The sequence below is a fragment of the Syngnathus typhle genome, linkage group LG17 (assembly GCF_033458585.1).
Source record: "Syngnathus typhle isolate RoL2023-S1 ecotype Sweden linkage group LG17, RoL_Styp_1.0, whole genome shotgun sequence".
In the NCBI taxonomy this organism is placed as follows: domain Eukaryota; kingdom Metazoa; phylum Chordata; class Actinopteri; order Syngnathiformes; family Syngnathidae; genus Syngnathus; species Syngnathus typhle.
Window position 1 is genome coordinate 3,610,191 of NC_083754.1, and position 20,977 is coordinate 3,631,167.

Consider the following 20,977-nt stretch of genomic DNA (forward strand, 5'->3'; position numbering starts at 1 on the left):
ATGTTTTTTTTTTCTAAGCCTTATGTACACTAGTATTGATATTTGTCTATTATAGCATTTACAGATGTAAACATTTTAAAATAACACTAATACTTCGTAAAATAATCGTAATAAACCCATTTTTGAAATACTTTCATGCACAATCAGGTGAATTTAAGTTGGGAGTTGCCGCAATTTTGTATGTGTTTTACAACAAAGACTCCAACAGCCAAATTAAATTGATTATTTTATCACAGTAATTATTAGCATTGGCTACATAAAATAATTATACAATGGAGATGGCACACATTTTTCACGAGTTAGATCAGGCTCAATTATCAAATGAAGAGCTGTGGAAAACAATCATATTGAAATTGCATCACATTGTATGGAAGTTGTCATTTGATTATTTTTGTTAAGCAGACCAAAACAAGAGGATCAATGGGCATTTGAGCACAGGTTCATTGATAAACAATATTGTGACAAGTTGCTTTACAATAGGAGAAATAATACATTCTCAAGATATTTAATAGACTAGTAGCCTACATTAACTAACTTTCACTTAATATATATTTATTCTGTTATTTATGTACACACTTCTATACATAGTGCAGCAAGATAGCACATCATTTACACCAAACTGTGACATTTAAGCACATTTATGGAGCTCTCATCATTGTATTAAAAAAAACATGATCTCTGCAAAAGTACAAGAAGAAGACAAATACAAAAATAACCTCACAGGTTCTGCACTGTAAATATGGGATAGCTAATGATTACATTGTTGAAGAATTCATGTATGATGAGTGAATTAAGTCACGATCTATCAGGTGCAAAATAATTACACAACATAGATGCATTATTAAGGGCTAGATGGTATACAGGCATTTGGGAAATATTGGAGTAGCTAGAGTGTTGGCTAGTGTAACAAATCTTTCTGGAGGATCAACTTCCAAATTCTTTCAATGACAAATCAATGACAATATGTCATGTTTCAGACATGCAAAATGAACAAATAAACACAGGGGGGAAAAGAATAAAGAGTTAATGCTAAGAATAGTAGCAGCATGTTTATAGGAAATAGGAAAAACGGCCACATCATAATAATGATTTGTGATGTTCAAAAAAATAATAATAATCAAGGTTCACATGCACTAAAGCAAACTGTGTGCGTGACTCAAATATGGAGTGCAGCCATGAAATAGATGATTTTGCTAAGCTTCTCACACTAAAGTCAGCTGTGCTCATTTTATTTGACTCTGTATTGTGCAATCCAATCAGTGGCTGTGTGCGCTTTTCATCTGTCCAGCGACTTTGTGTTTGTGTGAATGTGCTCTTACTAAAATGGACCACAGATGTGGTTATCATAAAGTGTTCACACCATATCTACCTTCACCTCTTCCCTTCTTCACCCATACTAAAGCCCTTCGGTGGCCACGCTAAGCCTCGCCTTTCATCCTCAACCAATTACTGGAGCGTCTTCATCCTGTTGAGAGCGGAACCAGCTTTGAACCACTCGATTTGCGTCTCATTGAAAGTGTGGTTTAGGGAGATGGACTCCTGGCTGCCGTCGCCATGTTTGATCACCGCTGTCAGCGGCTAGAGGAGGAAAACAGATCATTAATGACTCGTGCGGATATGCGGCAAACGCAATTCTAAACATATTGACAGGAATGACATGGCTGTTTGATGGGTGGCTTACCTTGCCGGGAGCAAAGGATTTCAGGCCGGTGATCGAAATGTGGTCGTCGGGGCGAATTTTGTCATAGTCGCTCGCGTTGGCGAATGTTAGTGGCAGCAAACCTTGCTTCTTCAGGTTGGTCTCTGTCATAAAAAAAAAACAACAACAATAAAACTTGCAGAGAAGGAGATACAAGTGAAGGACCTTGAAAAAGAATCAATTCGGCATTTACTCTCACGACAGATTAAGTCGTCTGGAATCTTACCGTGGATCCTCGCAAAGCTTTTGACGATGATAGCCCGTCCCCCCAAGTGTCGAGGCTCCAGGGCAGCATGTTCTCTGCTGGATCCTTCGCCGTAGTTTTCATCTCCAACGACCACCCAGTTGACTCCATTGGCCTGGATTACACAGTTAAAGACTGAAGTTAAACACTCAATTGAAACAGCAAATAAAACCTGAGATATAAAGAGTGAATTTCAATTCACGGCGTGAAATGGCGACATTGGAAACTTACCTTGTAGTGGCGAGCCACATCCGGTACTCCGTCATACTCTCCGGTGAGATAGTTCTTGACTTTGTTGACCGCGTCGTTCTCTGTGTTAACGGCACCAATGAGCATGTTGTTAGAGATGTTGTCGAGGTGACCGCGGAATTTTAGCCAGGGCCCGGCGGCGCTGATGTGATCCGTGGTACACTTCCCCTTCACCTAAAAAGATTCAGATGAGAAGACAGTCGTATTAAGGAAGTGGAAGCAGCTCATGAATTCGAAAGAGGTGAAGAAAAGATTTTCATTTCACCTTGATAAGGACCTTCATGTCTTCCAGGTCTCCTCCATGCCACTTATCAAAGGGCTCCAGTAGCTGCAGGCGATTGCTGGAAGGGTTTACATCCACCTACAAAATGAGACCTTCCTTATTGTTTTCCAGCTTTTCTTTCAAAATACAAACTAGGTAATTGTATTATTATGTGCCAACTACTTTATGTACATACTCAAAGCTAATGAACTGACCTTAACAGAGCCGCCTTCAGCCGGAGGATGCTGGTAGGTGTCTTGGCCAGGGTCAAAGTCTCTGGAGGGGAGCTCGTCACCACACGGGGGCTCCAACTTAAATTTCTCGCCGTTAGGAGCGGTCAAATAGTCCGTCTCTGGGTTGAAGTTAAGGGTTCCGGCCAGAGCCATCGCGGTGACAATCTATAATGAAGAGAGCTAGTTTTAATGCTAAGCATTTTTTCAATTAAAAGTGATCAGGATGCACTAGTGCCAAAAGTTCTTAAATGTTTTATTTGCTCATGCTAATACGAGCTACTCCGCCATATATTTACCTGCAGCAATGCTTACCTCAGGGGAGGTGACAAAAGCATGTGTGGCGGGATTAGCATCATTTCGACCAGTGAAATTTCTGTTGTAGGAAGTGACAATAGTGTTCTTCTCGCCTTTTTTCACATCCTGCCTGTTGACAGGAAACATACATGTTAGCATCGAGGACTATTTGACATTCAGTAGTTCTTTCAGGTTGTTGGAATCAAACCGATCCCAAAAAAAGATATTCGATTCATTTACATCAGTATATCGCTTGTACCTGTCCCATTGACCGATGCAAGGTCCACATGCATTGGCGAGTACAATCCCCCCAACATCACTCAAGATCTTGGCCTGGATGAAAGAACATGAATTGGAAATTTGTAAACGCTTCCTGGTTTTTCTTCACACAAACCCCATTTCTTTTTGTAAGGTTCTGACTCACATATCCGTCCCTCTCAATGGTAGCCCGAATCTGTTCAGAACCAGGGGTGACTGTGAACTGAGCCTTGCACTTCATCCCTTTATCCAAGGCCTGCTTGGCAAGCGAGGCGGCTCTGCCCATGTCCTCATAGCTGGAGTTTGTGCAGCTACCAATCAGACCTGTAGTTTTAAAATCACAGCCCACATTAGGTCCACATCCGATCCAATAGAAAAGTTACTCATTCAGAATGCAGTGGGGGCAGAACCGAAATGACACTGACTGTTTTTACGCTTATGATGTAACTATTAGCTATACATCATTGCAACGCTAGTGAAAGGAGTTGAAAGGAGAACCCTGAGCTTCCTGATTCAGCAGTAATGTGATCATTGCAGGTCAATAACAGCGGCAAAAAAAGAAAGCAATATCCCACTTCACGAAACAAAGCATTACCAAAAAAAAAAAAAAAAGCTTACCAACTTTAACCTCGAGGGGCCAGCCGTTCTTCTGAGCAGTGGCGCCGATGTCAGACACAGGGTGGGCCAAGTCCGGGGTGAAAGGCCCGTTGATGTGAGGCTTCAACTGTTAGGAGAGTTAAACAATGAATTAAAGACAAGACAATCATGACACAGGTATTTTTGCAACAGTCACGTGACATCGTAAAATCTGAGAGACTTTAACAATATACGGCACCTCACTCAGGTTAATCTCGACGGTCTGGTCGTATTCGCAACCGTTATCTGGAACCAAGTCATCTTTGAACTTTTCAGACAGAGAGGCAATCTCTATGGAAGGGACACAGAAGAATCATGACTGATTGAATACTGACGAAACATCACAAGGCTGTCAAAATAGCGAACCTGCACGACCAGTTTTCTCAAGGTAAGTCTTCATGCGATGGTTGTAGGGGAAAAGCGAGGTGGTCGCGCCAATCTCAGCACCCATGTTGCAGATGGTGGCCATACCTGGTAAGTAAAAGGATCACCTCAATCTTACAAGAAAGCACTAATCTGTAAACATACATCTTACCTGTACAAGAAATGGAGTCAACTCCTGGCCCATGATACTCTACAATGGCACCAGTGCCGCCCTTTACAGTCAGTATGCCAGCCACCTTCAAGATGACATCCTTTGGAGATGTCCACCCTGACAGGGAGCCCGTTAGCTTCACTCCAATCACCTTCAACCAAAACAGGACCAGGTTGAGACGATAAAAGTAGACATTGGGTCCAAAATGATGGCAAGAACTCACTTTGGGGCACTTGAGCTCCCAAGGGATTCCAGCCATGACATCCACAGCATCAGCTCCACCGACGCCGATGCAGACACAACCCAGACCACCACCATTGGGAGTATGTGAGTCTGTACCGATCAGCATCACCCCAGGATATGCATAGTTCTCCAAAATGATCTGCACAAAACAAGAGACATTTAATTTCTACATTCCCTTTCCCTGGTGGTATCCAAAGCACTTTGGGCTTTTGCTTTGTGAGCTCAATGAGCCAAGGAAAACCTATGTCATGTACCTGATGAATGATTCCTGAACCTGGTTTCCAGAAGCCTACTCCGTATTTGGCACCAGCAGTTGCCAGGAAGTTATAAACTTCCTGGTTTATATCCTGTGTCAGAATAGTGAGGTATTATAGAATGGTAATGTTAAACTTGCTGGACGTTGGGGTTTGGGTTACCCCACCTTAGCCCTCTGTAGGTCCTGAGCCCCTCCGATCTGAGCCTCAATCAGATGATCACAGTGGATAGTGGACGGCACCGCTACCTTGGGAAGACCACTGCTGATGAACTGGAGCATGGCCATTTGAGCTGTAGCATCCTGCATAGCCACACGGTCCGGACGCAAGCGCAGGTAAGTGCGACCGCGCTCAATCTCCTGCCCTGCCGGATCATCCAAATGACCGTACACAATCTTCTCAGACAGCGTCAGAGGTCTGTTGAGTCTAATGGAAGGGGTGGACGGATTACGAATGCATCATAGGTGCAGAAAAATGGAGCTAGAAAGGAGCTGACCTCTTTCTCACAATGTTGATGTTCTGATGCAGCTGCTCATAGTTAATGCTGGAACCCGGCTCAAAGCGGCTCATTGCCACTTTGGCCTCGGCGCTGAGGGCAGCAGACACATGCAATCGCCTTGCACCGCTTCCAAGGGCCAGCTGCACCAAGATGAACAAAATAAGATTCCAGGATATGACGTGACTTTTATTATACAGTTTAGGAATAGACAATTACACAGTAACTCAATAAAAGAATGGAAGGCAATGAAATGATTAAACAGTGAGAGCACTGTCTGAAATTAAGGGGTAGATTAATAAAAAGATGCCCCATGGTTCAAATCTAACAGTTTAGTCACAGAACCTTTTTGAGTGCAACCAAGACCTAAAATAAATAAATGTGTTAAACATTGTCCCGTTTTTTTCCATTTTGCTTGTAAAACAAGTGAAACAATGACGTTAGTCACTTCTATAGACTTATGTGACACACGGCCCAAAAAGCTGCAGCACCAGCAGCTCTATAGATTGTTTAACCTTGCTGTCACCTTGCAAAACTAAAGTCGGATTTCGGGTGAATGTACAATTTACTTTACTCATTTGGATAACATGACGTGGTTTAATATTAGTTCACGTCAAACCGCAGGCTGTGTATACCCGCAACACGATGACATGCGTCACACCTTCGAGTCATCCAGGGACACTGTGACCTGCCTAGCAACGATTCAATAATGTGCACTCTAATATGCATTTTACTTGCTATAAATGAACCGTAAACAAATATTAGTGGACTCCAATCCATCAACCAATCTGTTTTTCTATATATATCGTATTTAGAAAGACAGCTCATATCTGTGAGAAGACAAAAAAATAATGTTTTTACCCGCAACCGAGTGACAGTGAAACAGTAGGACGCCATTTTGTTTTGTACGTATGAGTGTCGCACTGTTGTGACGTCATTCAACTTTAGCCCCGTTATTTACGTTCACAATGACAAGCCATGACGCCAAAACATGTATCTTTTATTTATCTATTTTTTTGTGGTTTACATTGTATAATATTCTGTTGGATTCTCCTGATAATAATGTTACTGAATCCCAAATTGCTAAATTATGCTTCCACTCATGTTGTCATAAAAACAATGGCAGTCTGTTGTTGTTGATTATAACATCTCATATGAAAAGCAATTTTAATAACCTTAGAATGTTTCTTGCAAATTTCAATATTCACAAATGTAAATTTGCAGTCAAACACATTTTTAAAAATGTTTTGAAGGAATTAGATTTAGTTTGCATGCTAGGACCTAGAAAGCAAAATACAATTTGTGAATCATTCCAATTGAACATGGAGGATAAAAGACATGTTTTTGTTTTATGATTCATTTCGTACAAAGCAAGATGTCATGGTAGCTTGTCCCATTCGAGTAAAATATTCAAAGCAAAGTGTAGCTTGTCACTTCCAACGACGACATCATTATTTATTTCTAAAGAACGTCATTTCCCACAAGCCCTTGTTTAAAAGAAATGTCGCGTTTGCTGTTTTGAATGGATAAGGCAGCCCAATAATTTGTGGGCCCGCCCCTCTTTCAACCAATAGACACTCTGTTGCCATCACCGCTTATATTTTTAGCAAACGCTCAGCGCTCCGAGAAACTACAAATATCCCTCCGCGCTATTTGCTGGGTTCACTTTGTGAACTATAGTATAAAAAGACATCTTTTTTAAATTTATTTTTATACTGAGTCATGTTTTAAAGATCGTTAAATGATACTACATCGTGAAAACGTGATTTATTTCTTCTATTTTCCTCTTTTACCTATTATTATTATTATATAATATTCAAGCGCTGCATGTATCATTGATGCAGACAACGCTTAAAAAAATAGGAATTTAAAAAGAACAGAAAAGAGGCCATTACATCCGAGAGAAAATAGTTCCTGTCGTCACGGGGGTGTAGGCGAGTCACTGTATAAATACGTCGGCTTGTCCGAGCGTAAAGTTTCCCCGGACCCTCCATTCAACTGTCAACTGCAGTCTGGCAAGCGATGCAAAACGAATAACTGTTGCAAGGTGAAATATGGACTCAACGCTGTGATCTCCCAAAAAGATCACGAAGATTGCATTCAAATTCGAAGCCAAGGAAAGGCCGGTAAGTTCTAGCAAAAGGTTCATTTGAATTTGTCTCTATATATGCTTGGTCATTTTGTCGCTCCATCCAAATGCTTTGGCTCCGATCCGCCTACAATTTATGCTTTTACAAGAATGACAGGTTTTTATTTTCTCAATGTCTCTGTTTATGTTAGCTTCGCCTCTTAAAGCTGCAACTGTCATGTGTATTAATCATGCCTGCCGGGGTTAAACAATTATTTACTCTCATCTTCATTGCTTGATGGATATGAAATTTAATCAACTGGCTGTTCGCATCTCAATTACAATTAGTCTCATTATTTGCTTATGATATTTTGCTTTTGCTCCGCTCAGTCCTGTCGCATGTCAATGACGCTAGATTCTCCAATCCCAGTCTCTCCGATTCAGTTAAATTGGCTCGAGGCTTTAAAACGGTAAACAATCATGTGAAATAATGTCCAAACAGGAATTTACGCTCTACAATATAATGCCATTTTAAAATGTGACGTCTTTAGACTTAAGGTATTAATGGTTATTTTTATTGGCTGTCAGTGCGTCAGTGTTTTTCTTTTTGCAGCTCTGCACTAACATTATACTGAGGGGTGCTTCTGTTTAGTACATGAGTTAAAAAAAAAAAAAAATTAATCACGGCCCTCCTTATGATGCAGTGCAGTTGGACACCACTGCAAACTACACCCATAATAATAAACATGTTCAATCAATACCTCTCAAACAATGTTAGTTTGAACTAACCCTTTCTTAAGGCTGAATGTTGCATTGATCTCATCGGATTGTGTTAATTATATCGGGCTCTCCTTTTAAAATATGGTGGTTTGTCTCTTTGAAATCACATTAGGCACTGAGAAGACCAGCAGTCACGTAGCTGAGATTTCACAGCTCAGTAGCACATGTTTGAAGCTCCATGTAAACAATACAGTGCATCCTGATTGCTCGCTCAGCCTGCAGTAATCGTGCTGTTAAAAAAAAAAAAAAAAAAAAATCTTAAAAGCATCACTGGTGAAAAATAAACTGAAAATAAATAAGGGGCAATCTATGAGATTTATTTGGTGCCAATCTATTTTTTCTGATTTGACTTATTGTTAATGTATCTTATTTAGGTAGTTGATTCATACTGAAAACAATGCATAGTACAAAATAGGTCCCTATTTATAGCCCCGCTCCAACCAACCCCCATCTTATCCTCTCAATGTCACCTTTTTCCCCCCCCCCCCACGTAGAACTAAAAATGTAAATCTCCTGTTCACCTCCTCAAACGCCGCAATCCGCCATGTGCGGCTTTTATCCGTTGCAAATCTGGAATTGTCTTTTAATCAAGATTCATCTTTCAAAGATAAAGAATTCCCATCTGGTCAGGGAAGTTGATGTGAGAGGATTGTTTTGTCCATGGAAGGAAGGGAGGGAGGGGAGGAGAGGGTTGTGTGCATTGCATGATGGGAAATGATGTTCTATAATGGACAAGCTGCCATTTTACAATCCTTCCTCGAACGGGCGTCTTGTGATGCTGCTTTTTCATTTTTAATATGACAGTGACTTAGCGCAGGGATGAATGGGCTGGAGCATTAAGCAGGAGGAGCTCCATGGGATCAGATTCGGATTATGAAGGATTTATGAGGCCAACATCGCATCTGTCGCATCCATCAGTACATCCTGTGCTCGTCTAAATCCAAATTATAAAACGGTGAATTCCTATTTATGTACGTTGACTCCGACAGATGTTGTTACTTTACTAATGTGATGTGGTTCTGAATCATCTAAAATCGGAGAGCTTCTGAAAAGATATGATAAATATAAAGAAGGTAAATAAGGTCCATTAAGAATGATAGGTTGCGAAATAGCACAAAATGGCAACACGAATTAGCAGCAATATTTACAAATGACAAAATCTCCCTCGATCCGATCCTTGTGAAGTACCAACGTTTGTTCTCCTTTTCATCCCTGCAGCACTGAAGTTCCCTTCACTTGAGACGTCGACAAACAACCTGCTGTCCCTGCCTCCGAGGTGCCGTTTCAAAATGGTGACTCTAAAGTCACACAGTGTACAGTAAGACAGAGGAAGAGTCAAGGACATTCGGCTTTTGCATCACCGTTAGAAAGAACGCTTCATCTCACACGCTAAGAGTACAGTCATGCATCTCGAGGTGAAGGTCGCCCTTAACTTCATCGTGTCCTATTTGTACAATAAGCTACCTCGGCGTCGGGCCGACCTCTTCGGAGAGGAGCTGGAGCGTATCCTGGTGTCTCGCTTCGAGGGCCACTGGTATCCCGAGGCTCCTCTTCGGGGTTCTGCGTTCCGCTGTTTGCACCTGGGAGCCCCGAGAGACCCGGTTGTGGAGCTGGCCGCCAAGAGAAGCGGCTTGGATACGGAGGAGGTGCGAGCAAACGTCCCCGCCGAGCTCAGCGTGTGGATCGACCCCTACGAGGTGTCCTACCAGATTGGGGAGAAGGGGACGGTTAAAGTGTTGTACCTGGAGGACCCACCGGGCCTCAGCTGCGATGGCGAGCGACCCGAAGGGGTCATGAGAGAAGTCAAAGGAGACTCTGAGTTGGATGAAGCCAAGAGTTTGGGCTTCAATCCAGACGCTCAGGTGTTTGTTCCGATCGGAAGCCAATTATCTCCTTCCCTTATGGCGCCGCTCTCCAGTTCTCCCACGCCGCCGTCTGTCCATCCCGGCCCCGCCCTCTTCAACTACCCCACCTGCAGCTCGCCCGCCGACCCGGCCGGCCACTCGTCCAACACGTCCACCCCTCCCCCCTACCTCGCCGCTCAGCAAGCCGCCCCCTCGCTCCCCGCCGCCCGCCCTCAACCGATCACCTTCACCACCGCCGCTTTCGCCGCCACGAAATTCGGCTCCACCAAAATGAAAAAGTGCAGCGTGGCCGGGTCGGCGGGCGCCTCCAACGTCGTCGTCGGGGTCCCGCCTGTCCAGAGGATGCTCTCCCACTCGCCCACCGCCATGCTGGCTCCGGAGATGCTGAAGCACAAGTCGCTCTCGCTCTCCATGCACTCGCTTGTGGCTCCCATCCCCAGTCAGCTGTCCCCCAACGCCAAAGAGTTTGTCTACCCGGGATCCCAGAGCCCCCTTTACTTCGACGCGGACCCCCAGCCCATGCAAGCTAGCCGATTCCAACCCCCCCACAGCATGGGCACCCACCCGACCTTTGACCCTTTCTCCAGCCCTCCCCCATCTCAGAGCGTGGGCATCTTGGGCACCAACGGCGAGATCTCCTACATGGAGAAACCTCAATTTGTTGAGGGTTTAGGGAGCTACAACCTGCAATATCCAAGCCAGTCCTTCCAGCCTGTCGTGTTGGCCAACTAAGTCTTTCTTTGGCAAGAACTGGCCCAGGTATATTTTTTTCTTTTTTTCTAACACCTAATACTAATGCAAGCTAACACTTAGTTTTCCTACAGATTTAATCACGTAGCTTTCCTACAGAGATTTCAAGGTACTCATTATCTCATGGTAATTTTTTTTGGTGGTCATCACATGGTCTGCTTCGAATTCATCATTCCCATTGTTATTCCTACTGGACATGAACTACTACTGTAAAGCTCCAGTTTGCACGTCACACTGTGGAGAAAAAAAAAAAAAGGATCTAGCCAAGTATTGCACTTTGCTCCGCAATCTGTTCAGTGCTGACAATTCGGGGGGGAGGAAGAAGGTGAGGTGCTCGCATGTGTTGTGATCTGGAAAAAAAAAATATCACGTGACGGCCGCCTTTGCACGCTGACATCACAGCAGTAAATACAGAAACGGCTTTATCATCAGCGAGAGAACACGTCCGTGGAATGTTTTGGCGATGGAACGAGCATAATAGAAGGATGATGTAATTCATCTGTCGGGGGGGAAATTGCAGCGGGGAAGGTCGCCGAAACCTCTGTGAGGGAAAGGAAGCGTCGCATCTTAAAAAGGACGCCGCTCACGTGCACATGCCTGCAGTCGTGCGTGTGCAAGCATACATGTAGATTTGCACACGCATTCACTGTCATCCGTGTGTGAAGGTGAACAAGCTTGAAGGGGGGGGGGGGGGGGTTTGTTATCCAGCTGTAAAAAAAAAGAAGATATTTTGATAAATGGCTCGGAGTGACTTTGGGGATGTAGCCATGTTTTTCCTCCAGCGAGAGGGTCGCTTTGTCTCGGTGGCGTCCGGTGTGTGTTGACATTTTTTTTAAAACCCAAAACACGTTGCTGGTGAGCTTAAATGGGATTGAAGCGAAAGGCTAACACTGTTGTGCCCCTCCTTGAAATGCTTCAGTGCGGAGGGAGAGCAGGGAAAAGGTGAGGCTGCTTTTTGTCTCCAGGTTGTCAAGCGGACATCCGTGAATGTTGGAAATTGATGGCTGGCATCTGTTGCTATTTTAAGATGGTGGCACTTTTTCCAGTCTAATGTTTGTTATGACAAAATGGGCAATTTGAGCACTTTATTAAGCGGAGCTCTACTCTCATCCATTTTTTTTTTTTTAAAAAGCATTCCACTGTCATTCGAAAAAGATGCAAGTACTTCAAAAATTGATTGGAAATGTCCATTTAATGTTTTTCTTGACCGAGATATGTATTCGTGTTTTGTACCTAAGGACCCTTAACTGTTTTTTTTCCCTTTCACCACCCTTTTGGATTATGTGAAGGGAAATATGGATTTTTTTCTTCTTCCTGTAATTAAAAAAAAAAAAAAGACCCGATAGTATATTTTTGTTTTTTGCAAAATTAACTATCAAGTGACAGTCCAAGAAAAATGTAAATATAAAATTCTTATGTTCAGATTTGTTTAGTTTCTTACATGCTGAATTTATTTTTGCAGAAATCAACCTGGATATATGCAAACTGATTAAATAAATTAAATAAATACAGGTATTACAATTATGTACAGAGTCCAATATCGAATGTGGATTGTACCAAAAGTCAAAAGACGGGTAAATGTATTAAAGCCGGGGGGTTTGAAGATCTGAATGTTGACAAAAGATGGTTCATATCACCACCATAACTCCAATCTGAAAACTTTGAACACCTTAACTACCATTGACGGATATAGACGTCAGATATCCATTTGAACTGGGCTGGTAGTGAATGATTAAAATTCATGTGATTAAAATTGACATTCTTCTCCCCTTTTGTGTGACCCTATGGTCTCCATGATATAGCCATATCCCAGTTAGTCATTACTTAGACCCTTCCTCACCCTTGTCAAGTGAAAAGACCCTGATGTGGGTTTCTACCTCTCATCTCCCCTGAATAGGAAGGATGAAGGAAATGAATGTTGTACTCTTAGTCAGCCCCGGTTGAGATGGCCTGCAGAAGCCCAACTTGGATTCCTGCATATTTTATGGCGCTTAAAAGAACTCCAAATAGGGTGTGCGTATAAAATTTAGAACAACTGCAAAGCGTGTGCAGGAATTGAGCTATTTGACATGCACCCCAAACTTTTAAGTGCAGGCTACAATCGGGGTTGAAGTGAAATAAGAATTTTGTATTCTGATGTTCTTTGCTTATAATGTGTTTTATTTTGCACTTTGTAATATTTCATTGTTAGAAGAGTTTATTTTCTATGTGACATTTAACATTAAAGTATATAATTGAAAAGATGTATAGTTTTTTTCTTTTTCTGGCTGTATTTTTATGATTTTTCTTCCCCCCCCCCCCCTCTCCTATTTTGTATCCGACCTTGTAGATGTTTAACAAATCTTTCACGAATGAAATGCAATGACCTGTTTTCTTGGAATGGGGCATTACTACTACAGTTTCTTATTGTATCAGATTTCTTTTTTAAGTTTGTAATAAAAAGACCAGTAAGCATGGAAAATAACCGTCTCATTGGTATTGTTTTGAAATAACAAATGAAGCCCCCCCCCCACTCGTCTTTCCTAGCACCAAAATACTCGAGTGACGCATCCAAGTATTGCAGTAAACAAACTTCAGTGATGTTTGATCAATAATTCAAAGCAAAGATGAAATTCTCCGATGGCGAGGAACCAGATTGCGCACCACCCACCTCACAGCAGGAGACATCCCAGTAGATATTGCTGCAGATTTCATCATCGTTTGTACGCGTGTTGGGAGGGGGGGGGGTCGAGGGGGGGCGTCAACCAGCTGTAATGTTGCCTCGCCCTTTCTATAGTAACGTGTTGAGACATTCATCATGCGTGACTGGCCTCATCCTTGACTCTCCTCAACATCTCCCTCTTGTCTTCCTTCATCCATCTTTTTGCTCCACCTCAGCATTTCCTTTTCCGTCCTTAAGCCTCGCCCTCTTTAGTAGCCAGCTCCTCCTTTGCATCTTTCCTTTCATTCTCTTTGAGGGCTGTTGCTGTTACGCAACACTGCTCCCCTGTGCGTGGATGTGATCATTACGCAATAGCTCCTACTCTTCTGGAATAGTGATGAGCAGAAGGGAGGGAGGGAAAAGGCGTGCAGCATCCAAACAAAAACACCGTGCGTGTGTGTTCACGTGCGGATGGTAATAAACGTGAGATCACGGTGTGACAACACACAAGCAGCCTGGTGCTGTCTGATGATGACAAGTCAAGGTCAAACTGAGCCAATTTGTCTTTATAATGTTGATTTATTTGTTTTTTTCTGAATGCATGATGCACGATACAGAATTATGTATCCATACATGATTAGGACAATACAAAAACACCCAACAGAATTTTTTTTTTTTAATAGAAAGTTTTGCAAAACACCCCAAAGAAAATCCTGATATTATTAGATATTTTTTTATATTATAATTGTAGCTGCTTCAAATAGCTGATAAATGATGGCAAGAAGTAAAACAGGGCGTTTTTTACTTTCAAATATACATTACTGTTACCAACAAAGAAAACTTTTCATATCATTTGTGCTTGGAAATATGTTTTACACCAGGGAGCATATATTGTATGCATGCATGCATGTAAAACAATGTTTTACTTTGTGTTGTGCAGCAAATAAAAATACAGTAGACACAAATAAAACGAGAGCTTGCACGGATTTAATTTATACTAAATGGTGCCAGTGCAGCATTATTCGACCACACATGCAATTTGCTCTCTCTCTTTTTTAGCATTATTGGAGCAGATGAATAGAATAGAATCTGGAAAATATTTGAGCATATATCTGTTATCTTCTGTATATTTTCAATTTCTTACTTCGCATAAAACTGCTACAATACACACTGAGCAACACCATTAATGAATCTAATAGATTATTTTGGTCAAAATTAAACCGGACACTTTGAATTTAATAATAAATACAGTACAATACAGTGCATATTTTTATTGAATGTCAATGGAAATTAAGATTGAAATTAGAAAAAAAAAATCTCTTTCTACATCCCTTTTGAAATTGAAACGATCAAGAAAACACGTAAGCACCAACTGATCCGGTAAATAAATCTACATATAGATTAATTTGCAGTTCATAGGAAATAATCCACACAGTGATCAAAAGATGCCTTTTTTTTTTTTTTTTAGCTGATGTTTTGCCCCAATAGGAAACTCAAGCGAACCATACTCGGATGGTTGGCATTATTATGCGGGTCATAACATCAGACTCCAGATGCTCTGCATTAATATGCCCATCATGAAGCACGTCTGCTCTTTAGTGAAGGTTTACCGACATAAGTACACTTGGTGTAAAATCGTCAAGACGTTGATAGAAGACAAATTACACTGGGTTTCATGCATTTACGATCCTAGAATACAAAGGATCAAAGTGGAAGCACAAAAAGACTTTTGGGGGGGGGGGGGGTTCCTTTTCCAAATAACATCATGGTAATTTTACACATCACGGAAATCAAACAAGCAATATATAACAGGGTATTATTGCCACATTTATTGGCGCACAAGCCGACCTATTACCAAAAATAAAAAAGAACACACGCCCGAGTCTTGTAACAGTCTGTGAGGTACTTACTAATTAAAACAGGCAGCCAGTCTAGCAAGCCATAAAAAAATGGACATTTTGCCAAATAGACCTACATGCTGCATTTACCGTGTACTCCCTACTTCAACCATTTCAAAACCGTGAAGCGGTCGATGAGGTACAGAACCCTGCACATACTGTATTTATATCTTGAATTGAGATCGAGAATCCCATGATATAAATTTGTTTTTAAAAACAAACACAGTTAACCCATTGGAGTCCCTGCTTAGCCATTGGTTTGATTTTCCCTCAAAGAGATATAAAGAATTTGACATCACAATCAACGGATGCATTATTACCATTAGAATAAATACAGCACTCATTGACTATTTGGCAAATATAAGGAATAGCATTGGATTATAAAGACACCAGTCAAAATCCCTGTTTTAGGATACAAAGACCTCCAGGCTATTTTTTTTTTTTATTTTATTTACAGAGTTTAAGAGCCTGTCGGGAAGTCGCAATTCATTTTTTTTTAAGAACCCCTCGCCATCACCACACTACCTAAATGCAGTTGAGGGCTACTAGCGCCCTCTACCTGCAGAGTGTAGTAAAATAAACATCCTTGCGTACATACCCCTCCACAAAAGGGAGGGCCACTGATACCTTTAAACCGATACTAAAAAAAACCCAACACTTTATTTGTGTAAAGGTCAGATTTTTAATCAAACCTTTTGAGCCTCGGGATTTGAAATGACTACGGGGACGTCATGCATTTTCTTTTCTTTTTTTTTTTTTTTTTTTTCTTTAAAATTAAGCTACCGTCTCTCCCACAGTGATTATAAGGTACCTTCAACCACAAGGGCCTTCTTAGAAAAAGTGCAACAAGGGATTACACATTGGAGAAGACTATACATGTTGTGTGTGTATGTTACTTGACAAAAGAACTAAACAGATTCTCCGCGGCCATTCCTCCACCACCTGAGGTTATCCGCTTTCTTTCCTTCCAGATCCTGATTTGGACTCTATTCTTTTTCTGTCTTAGCATCTAGGAAGGAATAAAGAGACAAAAATCTACGTGCGACACAAGGAAAGGCGAGGGGGCGCCGTTGTAAATTCACAACTGATGGCACTCATGCTTTGGTCCGCTAAAGGAAGTACTATGCAGTGATTTAAGGAAAAAAAAAATATCGATATTTTTTTGACTCTGTATCATCTGCTTGCCATTTTCATATTTCCTGACTTCCTCGAAAGCATCTCGAGACCAACCGTATTTTCTGTGTGTCTCTCTCTATGGGAGTGTTGCCGCCTTCCTCTGGGTGAAGGAGCCAGGCGCTCTCCACAGACCTTCCTTCCCATGACCACCGCTGCCAGTCTAGCCCCCCCAAGTGTGCATCAGACACTCCGGCGCCAGGATCGGACCCGCGACTGGAGCTCGACACAGTGACCGGAGGTCAGCAAGAGTGCAAATTTGGATTTCCCTTGTGTGTTTGTGTCTGTGTTGAATTCTGCGGGTTAGGAAGTTCTGCTTTTGTCGGATTGATGATTCGATATATATATATTTTTTACCAGGTCTTTACAGCAGACCATACTTGGCCTCATAGCGGGCAACTATGTTCTTGCAGCGACCGCAGTCTTTCCGCATTTCGGCCACTTGCTGTCGAAGGGCTGCGTTTTCCCGCTCCAGGAAGGAGGCACGCACCGTAATCTGGTTCTCTTTGAGGCGCCGGGCATCGCGGGATCGTTTGGCGGCCAGGTTGTTCTTCTTCCTCCTGGACCAATATTTGTCATCCTGAGCAAAAATAAGAATGAAGAGTTATATTTTCTGGCTCACATTTAATCCATTTAGCAAAGGGCTGAAAAAATTTTTTTTTTTTTTTTTTAATCGCGATTAGAATAATAAATAATTCAATTATTTAATTATTAATCGACTACATGTCGATTGGAATGCAATTCATTTCAGTATTATAGAGCTCGATTTTGGACCAAACATGCTCGCGAGTGAGTCAGCATACCTTCTGTTCGTTGGGAACAAACACTTTCTTGGCTTTCTTGATCATGGGCTGCGGCTTGAGCTCCTCGTCAGAGAACTTGTGTTTGCGTGGGTTGAACAGCTCTCCCCCCGGTACACTGGAAAGGACCAGGTCGGTCGGATCGGGCTGAAAGTTGACATCCACCTCGATGTCGTCCGGGTTGACGGGAGACGGCGTGTTACGCTGTCCACTCCCTGTCATAGATCAGAGAAGATCATTGAAATACTTTGCCTGTACTAGCTGGTCGATTGGAATATAACGATAGGTTTCAAATTATATATAATGTCCGTCTGAGGGAAACCAGAACTCTGAAAATTGTGGAAAAAAAAATGACACACTTGGACTATATGAATGCTAGTTTCTTACCAGGATTCTTTTTGCTGACTTCCACAGCTTTTTCCTCTTCTTTTGCTTCCAGAGGCAAAGATTCCTCTTCCTGATCCTGATCCTCATCTTCGTCATCATCATCATCCTCCTCCTCATCATCCTCTTCCAATTTGGCGGGCAGTAGCGTGGTGACAGTTAGCGCTTCCTCCGGCTCTGAGGCGACCGTCGTGGTGTCGGGAGCAGGCGGAGGAGACGTGGATGCAGACATTGTCGTGGCGCTGGGAGCCCCCGTAACCTTGAGGGCGCTTTTGCCTTTGCCTTCAGCCGGAGTCAGCGTTTTCTGCAGCTCCTCATCCTCCAGACTTGCAGGGATCCCGTTCTCCAATAGGAACTCATCCAGGTCCATGTACTCCAGATGAAAGGTCTCTCCATCGTAAGGAATGGTCTTCTCCCAAATGGCTGGGGTCAAGGAGGCTGACACGCCTCCGGCGCTGCCCCCACTGCTTCCCCTTGAAGCCCCACCAACGCTGGCTGCAGCAACCCCGCCTCCCTGCACATTGTCAGCTGAGCTCAGTTTCTCCTTCTCCAGCTCTGAATTGAACACAAGAGGAAACAGAAGTTCATTTCATCGTCAAATAGGGCGTGGATGAGCACACTTCCTAATTGTGATGGGGATAAAGGGTGTCAATGACAGTGACAAGTGGGTGGGGTGGGGGGGTTCAGTAAATAATACAATACAATGACAGGATCTTGTACGGTCTACACATGCACCAAAATTAAAATTCAGAACAAGAAATGAGCAACATGCGAGCCACCATAATCGGGTTGCGTTTAGGGCGCAATAACAGTGTGGGAACGCAGAATACTGCACTTGGAACTTTGTGTTCTTTTCGATTTTCGAGTAGCACCGAACGACCAATCCACATTCCCCAACACATTTTGATACTGCGGTCTTACCATCGTCGCCTTCCTCCAGAATGTTTGGAGGAGGGATGTCCATAATCTTCTTTATAACAAACGGGAAAGACTTCTGCTTAGCTTCTGGACCGACGGTTGAGTCGGGCTGAAGCGCGACATCCACCTCTGCTTTACCGCGCATTGTTCGCCACCGTATTTGAAAAATTAGATATTAAAAGGACACTGGATCACCGTCCAAATTCTGCGACGTTTAAATCCACCCGTCGACAAAAGAACACCGATGTGCGGAACCTAGACTGCTCCCCTTTGTGTTGTCCGTACCCATGCAGAGCGCGTGTTGGATATTCATGAGGCGAAAGCCGCGCCCATTTGAGGCATAGTAGAAGCTGATTGGTCGTTTATTTTACCATGTGATAGTACTCTCTATGTGGGACACGCAGTTCTTTTTTTTCATTTTAGTTTTTTTTTATTTATAGAGACAAATTTCGTTTCTTTTAAACACGACTTCAACCGCAAATGTGTTTGAAAAAAAAACAGTAAGTTATTCATATCAAACGCAAATCGTCACAACGCTGAAATAACACGTCGGATATTTTTGCAATATGGCCACAAAACCAACCCGCGGCTATATGACAACTTCTCATTTGCACAATGTTGCTAACCAGACATAAAAAGGTTGAAAAGCACCGTTCGTGGGTTGCAGACTCGCCTGCAAACGAGTCGCGAGAACACTCGTGGCAAAACACGTGCCCCCGCCCTCGCCCGCGAACGTGCGAGTACACTGTGGAGGGGGCGTGGCCGCGTGCTGTTCCCCGCGTGCTGCTCCACACGTGCGGCAAACTGACGTTCGTGTCAGTGGAAGATACGCATTTTTTTTTTTTTTTAAGTGGAATTTATTTACAAAATTGAAATAAATGAATAAAAATGATCAATATAATAGACTAACCCATTTTTACTATAATACGTATAGGTCCACAAGTAAAGGTTTTGTACTGCGCGGTTATGACGCCTATGATTCGGGTGACCGAGTTTTTTATTTTAAATCGATTTTTTATTTATTTAACAGCTCAGCGTTTCACTATATCACGTTTTGGTGACCACTATATTTTTTTAAACATTTTATTATTATGGCTAATGATTTTTTATTAGGTACATAAAATTTAATTGTGGGTAATGTGAAAACAAGGTAATTGCGCTGTCAATACTGCCCTCTAGTGGGCATTCTTATAACGAACTAATATATTACAAATATTTTTTTTAAATCCATGAACTACAGCGTATTCTGATTTTCCACTTCAAAGAAAACATTTTAATCAGCATGATTATTATTTATTAGTAAAGCTAATCTCAATAATCTCGTTTTCAAACAGTTTCAAACCGTTTCAAATCATTTCCAGGAAGAGGAAAATGCTTGACGCCACTCCAACTCTCCTCAGTTACTATAAATAGTATAATTTGTCTATAAAATTGGAATTCTATCCTAATTAACACGTTCCTTGGGGGTCACACGCCCCCTCGCCGGCATCCCACCGCGCATCCCCAGGGGGACCAGCCTGACTGTTTGAAAAGACTGTAGTCATGAAACCAAGACTGACTAGAAATGGACAATATGGTGGTAGCATGCACAAAACACCCTTAAAATCCACATATAGTAATTTGGAATATTTCGAGGCCGAAGTTATCAACACAATCGCATGAGTTCATTGACCATATGACATACGCACAAAGCAATTCTTTTTTGGGCCAAGCTCCGAATGCAGCCAAATATCAGGTACAACAAACTACGTTGAAGAAGACGTGATGAAAAATGAGTCAAATATTCTTACCAACATCATCAAAATCTGGGAAAGAGAAGGGATAGTCAGCCAAGGATCTGATGAGATCAGGAACTTCCCCCCTTTCTCCAAGGATGTGATTTAAGGTTGACATCTTGAAGGATGACGAGAAAAACGGCGAGTCTCTTGGTCGGTGCTCTCGAACAAGACTTTGGAATAACTTTCAAGCAGCTCAAGTCACTCACATCACGGGGACGCCTGCATGTGCCCAAACAACTTGCTTCGGAATAATCCCGCCCTTTTTTGCGGATGGCGCGAAACAATTGAGGGAAATACCCGCCAGTCTGAATTTTTAGCCAATCATGAAGCAAGGGGGTGGGGCAAAACGAGAACAACAACACTGCTTCAGCACATGTTTCACACTCGGGCACATTTGCAACACGCACCGCTGCACGTGGAAGAGGTTGCTGCGTGGGTGGGAGGTACACATGCGCCACCTACCGGCCACTATTATCACTACGTGACAAATTAGGATATTGTATGTGATGCATAGTTTAT

The 20,977-nt window shown here is 42.5% G+C and overlaps 3 protein-coding genes across 4 annotated transcripts; 1 reads left to right on the plus strand and 2 right to left on the minus strand.

Moving 5' to 3' along the window:
* Positions 1 to 213: 213 nt before the first annotated feature.
* Positions 214 to 6,315, minus strand: LOC133170150 (aconitate hydratase, mitochondrial-like). The gene is made up of 18 exons (XM_061302856.1): positions 6,265 to 6,315; positions 5,404 to 5,546; positions 5,075 to 5,333; positions 4,908 to 5,000; positions 4,634 to 4,792; positions 4,411 to 4,561; positions 4,242 to 4,346; positions 4,075 to 4,166; positions 3,858 to 3,963; positions 3,406 to 3,563; positions 3,241 to 3,314; positions 3,000 to 3,111; positions 2,670 to 2,852; positions 2,458 to 2,553; positions 2,175 to 2,366; positions 1,926 to 2,058; positions 1,682 to 1,803; positions 214 to 1,578 (listed from the first exon to the last, which is right to left on the minus strand). Exons 1-18 carry the CDS (start codon positions 6,298 to 6,300, stop codon positions 1,447 to 1,449), a joined length of 2,346 nt encoding a protein of 781 aa, XP_061158840.1. The 5' UTR covers positions 6,301 to 6,315; the 3' UTR covers positions 214 to 1,446.
* Positions 6,316 to 7,134: 819 nt separating this feature from the next.
* LOC133170171 (protein Tob2) lies at positions 7,135 to 13,330 on the plus strand. The gene is made up of 2 exons (XM_061302889.1): positions 7,135 to 7,529; positions 9,470 to 13,330. The coding sequence occupies exon 2, from the start codon at positions 9,655 to 9,657 to the stop codon at positions 10,846 to 10,848; it is 1,194 nt and encodes a 397-aa protein (XP_061158873.1). The 5' UTR covers positions 7,135 to 7,529; positions 9,470 to 9,654; the 3' UTR covers positions 10,849 to 13,330.
* A 2,836-nt stretch (positions 13,331 to 16,166) lies between these two features.
* tefb (TEF transcription factor, PAR bZIP family member b) lies at positions 16,167 to 20,698 on the minus strand. Of its 2 annotated transcripts, none has more exons than XM_061302894.1 (4): positions 20,471 to 20,698; positions 17,766 to 18,317; positions 17,382 to 17,593; positions 16,167 to 17,158 (listed from the first exon to the last, which is right to left on the minus strand). In XM_061302894.1, exons 1-4 carry the CDS (start codon positions 20,571 to 20,573, stop codon positions 16,943 to 16,945), a joined length of 1,083 nt encoding a protein of 360 aa, XP_061158878.1. In that variant the 5' UTR covers positions 20,574 to 20,698; the 3' UTR covers positions 16,167 to 16,942. The 2 variants fall into 2 exon arrangements, with proteins under 2 accessions (XP_061158878.1, XP_061158877.1); XM_061302893.1 differs by lacking the exon at positions 20,471 to 20,698 and adding an exon at positions 18,684 to 18,987.
* Between the last annotated feature and the right edge of the window lie 279 nt (positions 20,699 to 20,977).

Excerpts from the sequence above, each read along its gene's own strand:
- LOC133170150 (XM_061302856.1), bottom strand. The coding sequence starts at position 6,300 with ATGGCGTCCTACTGTTTCACTGTCACTCGGTTGCGG. Across the intron at positions 5,547-6,264 it reads TCACTGTCACTCGGTTGCGG|CTGGCCCTTGGAAGCGGTGC; the intron begins GTAAAAACATTA and ends ATCTTGGTGCAG. Across the intron at positions 3,964-4,074 it reads TCGAGATTAACCTGAGTGAG|TTGAAGCCTCACATCAACGG; the intron begins GTGCCGTATATT and ends CTCTCCTAACAG.
- LOC133170171 (XM_061302889.1), top strand. The coding sequence starts at position 9,655 with ATGCATCTCGAGGTGAAGGTCGCCCTTAACTTCATCGTGTCCTATTTG.
- tefb (XM_061302893.1), bottom strand. The coding sequence starts at position 18,825 with ATGCGCGGTAAAGCAGAGGTGGATGTCGCGCTTCAGCCCGACTCAACC. Across the intron at positions 17,594-17,765 it reads AGTCAGCAAAAAGAATCCTG|GGAGTGGACAGCGTAACACG; the intron begins GTAAGAAACTAG and ends GATCTATGACAG. Across the intron at positions 17,159-17,381 it reads TTGTTCCCAACGAACAGAAG|GATGACAAATATTGGTCCAG; the intron begins GTATGCTGACTC and ends ATTTTTGCTCAG.